This window comes from Austrofundulus limnaeus, unplaced genomic scaffold (assembly GCF_001266775.1).
Source record: "Austrofundulus limnaeus strain Quisiro unplaced genomic scaffold, Austrofundulus_limnaeus-1.0 Scaffold641, whole genome shotgun sequence".
Taxonomy (NCBI): Eukaryota; Metazoa; Chordata; class Actinopteri; order Cyprinodontiformes; family Rivulidae; genus Austrofundulus; species Austrofundulus limnaeus.
Genome location: NW_013953043.1, coordinates 184034 through 192788, shown reverse-complemented (window position 1 = coordinate 192788; position 8755 = coordinate 184034). Strand labels below are relative to the sequence as shown.

The window sequence follows — 8755 nt, the reverse complement described above, 5'->3', positions numbered from 1 at the left end:
ATCTATAGCATCCAGTAGAAAATTAAACTGAAATGAATTAAGAGTTATTTTTAAAAAAAAAAAATAAAAATTGTTTGTGTTTTGGGAAGTACACTATCTGTTCACAGAATTTCAAGGCAAATCTTTGTGTTTAGTTTGCTTAGAGATGCTGTCTGCCATGAAGGATAAGTCGCCACTACAACACGTGCACAACGCTAAATACGAAAAGTTTATTGAAATTGCAAATACATAAACAGTGACTTTTTACCAGAACCACAATCCTGCAGGAGTCTGCACTCAATAAACCATGCTATGCGCTAAAGCTCACTAAAGTAAGTGTTTTTTAAAATTTCTTTAAAACCTTTTGATTTTCTATTTATTAGACAAAAGCACAACTTTTATACATGCATTTGAGCATGGAATATGTTAAGTTATTGCACTGTATATTGGTTTAATAAACACACGCACACATCTATATTATATATATATATATATATATATATGTGTGTGTGTGTGTGTGTGTGTGTGTGTGTGTGTGTGTGTCCCTCTGGTAGTGTAGACAAAAAAATTGTGCCCCGTTCAATCATTTAAGTTGCTCATCCCTGCCATAAATATTGAATTATAATTTTTACAACTATTGCATCATAACCTATCTGTACTTTCTCTAAAAGAAACTAAAAAATCTGACAGTTTTCTGTTAAAATACAACCATAAAAAAAGTATATTCAGTGACTAGTAGTGCCAAAAATCTAATATCACTGAAAAACTGTAAAAATTACAGCATTCTATTTAGATTTGCCTGAGAGGTCCAGTTTTACAATGGGTATCCAGTCATCTGACAAATAGGAAACAATTTGTGCAAATGGATAAAATAAGATCTAAATTTGATAACATTACGTGTGGGGTCCCACAAGGTTCTGTGCTTGGAACAAAGTTGTTTCTTTTAGACATAAATGATTTGGTTAATGTGTCGGGGTTGTTTAAATGTGTTTTGTTTGCAGATGATACCACATTTTTTTGTTTGGAAAAAAAATTAGAACGAATGCTAGAAATAATGCAAACAGAATTTGTAAAAATACAGACTTGGTTTGGGCTTAATAAATGGTCTTTAAATTTGGAAAAAAAAAAACAAATTATATGATATTTAGTAATATAAGAAAAATAGTTGATGCTTCATTTAAAATTGATGGAAATGATATTTGTAGAGTGAGTGAGGTGAAATTTTTGGGTATAATTATTGATGAGAACCTGACCTGGAAATCTCATATTGATTATTAGAGAACAAAACTAGCAAGATCTATTGCTGTACTGTATAAAGCAAAGGAGTTATTTAATGAAAAAGCACTACTTATATTGTATAATTCTATTGTTGCTCCACATTTGATTTATTGTGTTGAGGTCTGGGGGAAGGCATGCAGAACATTTACAAATTCTATTTTTATTTTATAGAAAAGGGCCCTAAGAATCATTACAAGAAAACATTTCAGTAATGCATCTAGCATATTGTTTCAACAATTAAAGTTACTGAAGTTTGACGAACTGGTTGATAATGGACTTCTACAAACAACGTTTAGAGCTCATTCAAATGTTTTACCTGGGAATATTCAATTACACTTCATAAAGAGAGTCAGTAATTATAATCTCAAGGGACTGGAATTGTTTGTAAAGCCTAAAATTCGAACAAGTTTGAAGGAATGCTGCATGTCTGTACAACGAATTAGACTGTGAAATGTTCTTGATAATGATTGTAAAAATGCTTCRTCTATGTWTGTGTTTAAGAAAAAGGTAAAMATTAGTTTATTGAAAAAAATATGAAATTTCATAGTATATTTTCTTTGGATCTTCTTTTATTTAATGATTATTAGTGTTTTATGGTATTTTTATTCAAATGTATTTTATTTAATCCTTGTTTGAAAAGGGGCAGATATAAGTTTTTTTTCTTCTTTCTGCCACCTTTCATTTTCTTTGTAAATGTTTTTTTTGCTGTTTTGAGGTTTGTTTTGTTTTAAACTGAAAATGAATAAATTTATTTGAAAAAAAATTAAGAGGCAAAAGACAAATGTGTGAAAAGCCAGAGAGAACACAAAGGTAAATAATTGAATACCAGTGTAGATCAACACAAAAATGTAGGAAATTCCTTTCTAAATCAGGAAATCATTCCACTTGACATTTGAGTCGTAGCCTCATCTTCATCCCAGCTAATGGGCTCTCATACTGAGCTGTCACTCTTAGCCTCCCACACACAGCAGCACAGAGCTTATTACTCTTCTACTTCTTCATCATTTCCCCCCACTCCCCATCACTACAGTCATCCGTATGTTCTCCTGGGCCACTTGGTTTATCTGTCTGAGACTGAGCAAGGCTTTGAGGCCTTTTGTGTCATAATCTACTGTAGACTCACTGTTGATCCTTAAGGCTGTGCTCAGACCACATTTATAAATCTGTTTTTGACAAGAATACAGTTTTTTCTCCTAATATGTCAGGTTTTTTTGCATTGTTTATAATAAATAAATATCAAGATTACACAATTTTTAGTCATTTAAACAACTGTGTGTATTTTACCTCCATCGGGTCCTGGGTCAGGCGAGCCGATGCTGATGCCCCCCCAATTGTTCCCAGACCAGCCTCTTTCTCTTTTGAACCTCGTTTTACCCCTTTTCATGAACTCATCCCTCTGACGAACTACAGAAAGACAAAGCCAGTAAAAGACAAAGAAACACTGACTTTCAGGAGCACAACATGTCAAATGTGTTCTTTATCTTTGTCATTAACCACGCTATTAATGTTAACAAATGAGATCACAGTGGAAACAAATTGGCGGCTTCTTACATCAGTGGTGCTTCAATTTCTCAAAATTAAGACCTCATTTCCCCCTGCCGTTTAAACTCTGTTCATGAAAAGGTAATTTATTTAGAATTAAATCATTTATCCTCGGCTTGAACTCTCAGACCAAACAAATACAATATCTAGTTAGAGTAGCCGGGGTAAAAATATGTCACATGAGTTTGTTATATTAAATTTATAATATATCTACATTCAATGTTAGAGCCTAGCTGACTTTTTAAGCCTGGTTATACAGATTGAAAAAAAAAATCTGTTTGTGTTTACAGAGTTTAGCTTGGGCTTCCTGTTGTTCAGCTTCACTTCTTCTGCCAATTTTCTGTGCTTCACCGGACTTATGGGCAGGCATGTTTAGACCAGGCCACAGAAAACCTCCACGACCTACAGGTGGAAAACAGAGAATCATAAAAGGACAAAATGAAAACATTAAAGTAGATATTTTCTGCTTTTAAATCCTTATTTTTCCACATATAAATCATTCAGTTGGGGGCTATATAAAGTTGAACTGAAATGCTTTGGTCTGAATTCCTCTTGATTGTGACTCCACAAGCCAAACTTTCACTGCTTCACACCCTGCTCCCCTCCAGCTTCCAGACTGGTCCACTCTAGTTTGATAGAGGGGTTTATAATTATATTATGGAGCAGAAAGATTGTATTTACAAAAAAGATGCACAGATATGAAAATTTCAGCCAATAATACCAACCAATAATAACACTGCTGTTATGGACGATAACTGTTAGTTACCAATATTACGCCACACAAATTTATGTTACTATATTCCTGGCTGTGCAGCATCACTATCACTATCATGATAAAACAGAAACCACTCGAACAAACGTTTCCCCTCTCAAAACAGAAACAGCAACATGCAAGAAATCAATATCGGACGTCAACATCGGCCCAGTTTTAGTTTAGTTTAGTTTAATTCATTTCATTTAAAAATAAAAATTTTATACACAAAAAAATTTTTTTTAAAAAATCACACTTGAAATGAAAGGAGGCAGAAGAAGAAAAAAAATCTTATATCTGCCCCTTTTTTTCTAAAGTTAATTTCAAGCAATAATAATCAAGAAAAAAAATTAAAACTTCAATTCCTTTTCAAACAACAACTTTTGATCCACATTATACAATTTCATATTTCTTTAACAAACTTAATTTGATCAATTTTACTTATCGGACCAAACTACTTATGTTAATGCCAATATATTGTGCATCCCTAATTTACAAATTAATTAAAAGATAACAAGGGAAGACTTGTCCATCCAGTCCTACATGATGGAGTCAGAGTCTGACCAGTGCGAGATGAGAAAGAAGACAACTAAATTGTAGTTAGTAAGTTCAGACCTTAGAGCAGTCCCATCACAACTACTGTGACATTATTTAGAAAACATCATAGAAAATAAAGAAAACTGAGCAGGTTGAGAATTATAACCCAAAAAGAATATAAAGACATCTACACAGCACGGGGAGAAACTCAATTCTAATTTTCTTCACTCCTAAAATCTTGCACAATTTGTTAGAGCTTGGAGTGTGTGTTGGAGAAGGCACTCAGCTAATTACTGAGGTCAGTTGGCTGTTGTTGCCATCTTGAATTGGGGTGACTACAAAAGTTAATCAGTCCCAGATGCAATGATTAAAGTTCTGAGAATTTCAATGGTTTTTGAGACATTTTGCAAACACTACAGACAAAACGTTTTGCCTTTTGGCACTGGGCAATGAATAGGACCAATAGGAGTTATCAAGTAATATTCTTTGCCTTTGTGTAAAGAGAACTAAAAAATGAGGAAAAAAAAAGATACACTTAAAAAATAATTAGTGCAAAATCAAGCTTTATGGCTTACTTTATACGCATTATAAAGTTGCAATTTAAAGATTTTCATAGAGCAGACAGATATTTAAACTGGAGAAGAAGAAAATGGCTCAAAATCATAAATGAGAGCTGAGTGATTCGATTCTCTTCTTTAGCAAAGCTGTTTAATGAATTATTCACCTCTTGGTTATGAATATTCTAGTGTGTCGTGTCAGTCAGCTGCTTGTTAGCATTAGTTTGATGTCCATGTGACAACTTTTGAGAGGCAGGGATCAAGTTAACAGCAGAGGAGAGGAAATTATTACACTCAGGAAAAAAAAAAGCCAGCAAACTTAGAAAATAAGACTTAACCAATCTAGAGCAAATATTAACTTTACTCAGGTTGTCCAAAACAAACATAATCCAGAAAGGAACAGATGGTGTTTCACCTTCTCCAATATTCTGTCCTATGTTCAGGTTTGCTTTCAATCTGCGTTTTGATCGCTTCCCTCTGCCCTTCCTTCCTCCGGCACCAGAATCTGCCAGCACACCTTTCCATATCTCATTTGCCGTCACTGTAAACACATACAGAAATAAAAGACAAGAAATCAGATTTGTATCTTACTTTTTTTCTGCAGAAAACAGAACATCCCAAAAAGACATATGGCTGCTGCAACATTTATTGCTTCTTAAAGCTCATTCAGAGATCATTGGTCTGTTTTGTTTTAATGTTCATGCCTTTTTAGCCAGAGTACAGGTGTAAATTATGCTATTTACACAAGGTTTGACCGTACATTGAATGACATTTATTACAAGACTCTGCATAGATTTAATTTTCGTACAATTTATCAAACCAATTCAGATTTGTGTGCCAAACATGCAGTGAGCATGAGTATAACATGAAAACAATTCAAAATGACTCATTTCTAAAGGTTTAGGCTGACTGGACAGCAAGGATTGTACTCATGAGAGATCAACTGCATTGCAGTCGCAGTAATTATAATTATTTTTAGAAAAATAAAACTCTTTACTGCCCCAGAGGACATGACTGGATTCACAGCCACTACGATGTCAGATGAGAAACAAAAACGCCTTCTTAAAATATGTTTTTTTTTAAACAGAATCTAGGGATTCACAGATTTAAAGAAAACACTAGAATAGTGTTTATGATGGGAACATGCTAGCAAGTGACAGAAAAAGGTCAACCACGACATACAGGAGTGCATAAAAAGGTTACAAACGCTCTGTGCTACACCTGAGAGAAAAGGAACTCTGTCTGAAGATCTGTGTTAAACCTGAACGATGAAAATAAATAAATTAAATAAAATGTTTCTTTCAGGGAAGAAATGTGATTCCAGGGTCTGAGTCTGTGTCTCCTGACAGGTTCTTGGTGTTTGTGCTGTCCTGTGAGTCACACATGTTGACAGAGTCACAAAACATTTAACTCCCTCAGCCTGGACATGAGTAAGACTGGAAAATAAGAAGCCGTTATGAAGGATGGGAAGCAGAGAGAATGCTTGCCTGAGTACACGTTTTGACAGCGGAATATAAAGCTTACTTTAAAACTGCCATCAATCTGAAATGATGCTCACATGTACCTGCTTTTTTTGAGGAGACAAATCCTTTAACACAAACACAACTGTCACCATCAATGGTGTGCAAAAAAAAAACAAAAAAAAAACAATGGCTTCATATCAGCTGACATAAAAGCTTCTATGCTTTTTTTTAAAGACACTTTATACTTTACAGCCTGGCTGCTGGGATTAGATCAAAACATCGTCAAACAGATAAGACATCAGACGAAACTGTTTATCTTTTTAATATCTGTACAAATATGAAGAACTGCGACACAAATCTGTCAAACATGATGATATCTCACAAAATAGAGAATCATACATATAATCATGTAAGTTATGTGCAAACCTGTCTTTCAATAAATAAATACTAATAAAAACATGCTATAAGTCCCCCCCCCCCCATTTTTTTTTACATGTGCTCAAACTTGTTTGTGTGGTTTACCACGATTACACATTTTGGATATTTCTAAACAGTATCAATTTGAAATATTTCCATCATGTAGAAATAAAATAATAAAAGCAACAGAGTATCATTTGCGTCAAGACTTATTTGTGCTTTTCAAAGACTTATTATCATTAAAAAGTAGCTTATTTTGGTTCACAGCATGTTGAAAATGATAATCAACTTACACTTGTTGAAGAAGCTACTTGATCTGCTTTGCTGCCATGTTGTTGGTGGGATCAGAGGAAATGTGGGTTGTCTCTGCAGAGAGGCAGCTGAGGCTCGGCTTGCCAAGTGAGACATCTGGACAGCGGCCCCTGCGGTACGCAGTGATGTTGCACCTTCAAGAGACAAGCACCATGTGAGTATTCAGTTTTCTGAGTTGTTCTCTCACTCTGTTAAATTCCCCAAGCATGTAATTATTAAAGACAAAAGTTAAACCTATCTTAATGAAACTGTTCTGTATAAATATCCTTCAACTCAATAATTTAGTGATTTTAAATGCAGTATTGTAATCCTAATCTCTAGTTTTCACTCATGTTTTCACTTAGCTTAGACAAAATAATGTCACTGCTGCAGCAGCATGGTAACACTTCTAGTTCAAGTTGGTATAAAGGATTAACTAACTTGTATGACTTAATGGTCCTAAAGTATTTTTAAACAAAGCCCAGCTCTTTTGAAAGTTTTATTTCCTATAAGGTCAGAGTAGCAAGAAGAATACTGTGCATCAGATCATTTCATTGCAACATTAAATTTGTTTTTAATAATTAAAAATTTTCCAGGTCAAGTGTTTCTTTGATGATTAAGAACTAGAAAAAAGAGCAAGATCCTATCTGAAGGTATCTTAAGTCATCTGTATCACAACTACAACCTTTTAATGTTTTATTGCTGCTAAAAACAATACCTTCGGAAAAAATGTCAGATGAAAACTCAAATTATATCATGTTTTATTTTGGGGTTTAAAATTAAGTCTGTGAAAATGACAACAAACACCATATAAATATATCTAAATAATTTGAATAAAATGCACCTATCATTTGGGAATGTAAAAAAAAAAATCCTCGCGTGGGATAAGCAACACAGTGTTTGAAAAGTCCTAAATGTTGAAGAAAACTTCATTAAGAATCACTAAACTCAAGAATGCATGCATTCTTGACAACTTCACAGATGCAGAGGCTTAACTGCAACGATAATAACTAGCAGGGATGAAAGATGTTTTAAATCTACATCATTCAACAAGTATACGATAGACGAATTTAATATAGTCAACAATCAAAGGGAAAAAAAACATTACTTTTAATCAATGTTATGTACAACGCGTGACAGCTCGGTCGGGCTTTGCAGTCAATGCATAACTCATTGTCGGCAACAATTAGACTCATTTCCCTAAACACAAAAAAAAAAAAACCCTTTTCAATTTCCATCCAAACTGTAATAACAACATAACTGTATATAAAAGCAAAACAAAATCATTTCACCTCCAACTGTGAGCCGGAGGACACCGCAGACCCGCACGAACGCCGCCATGTTGAAGTTAAGAAGGGTCCTTCGGAACACTGCAAGGCGACTATGCTTGTGCCTGGTGAAAAATGTAGAGTGACCGAAAACAAAAGCGTTTGTTTCATTGACATATGTGTATTCTGTATTTAAATTTTCTAAAATCATTTACAAAGAAAAACAACTGAATAATTTGCAACTTAAAGGCAAAAAAAGCAACCTTAAATAATACCTGACAATAAAAATCTGAAAATAATGTTTGAAATATAAGCATATTTTGTAGCTATTTTGTGATTTAAGAATTGTTTCTGTCTTCATTGCTTATTTCCCTCTTCCGATTTGTATTTATTATTATTATTATTATTATTATTATTATACACATATTTGTTTTTGTTACCTCAATTTCATCACAACATAAACACCTTCAGCATCTAAATGTTGCATCATTTTTCAGTGTCTTTAGATTTGAGTGAGTCTTTTAGCAGTGGTTATATTATCATAAATGAGCTGTCATTGCTGCAATTTTATCTGTGATTGCACACTGACTTGCATCACTGAATGACAGCCACCGTGTGAATACTTTCAGCGTGACACATTTGCTTTTTCCTGAATAATTGGATGATTTATTA

At 33.8% G+C, this 8755-nt stretch overlaps 1 protein-coding gene across 1 annotated transcript in view; it reads right to left on the bottom strand.

The window, feature by feature from the left end:
* mrps5 (mitochondrial ribosomal protein S5) overlaps window positions 1-8755 on the bottom strand; it is a 69053-nt gene that overhangs the window by 21827 nt on the left and 38471 nt on the right. Inside the window, exons 2-6 of the mRNA XM_014027364.1 lie at window positions 8108-8208; window positions 6818-6970; window positions 5060-5185; window positions 3088-3201; window positions 2542-2661 (exon numbers count right to left, since the gene is read on the bottom strand). Of these exons, the coding sequence (XP_013882818.1) occupies window positions 2542-2661; window positions 3088-3201; window positions 5060-5185; window positions 6818-6970; window positions 8108-8208 (614 nt within the window). The remainder of the gene's footprint in view (window positions 1-2541; window positions 2662-3087; window positions 3202-5059; window positions 5186-6817; window positions 6971-8107; window positions 8209-8755) is intronic.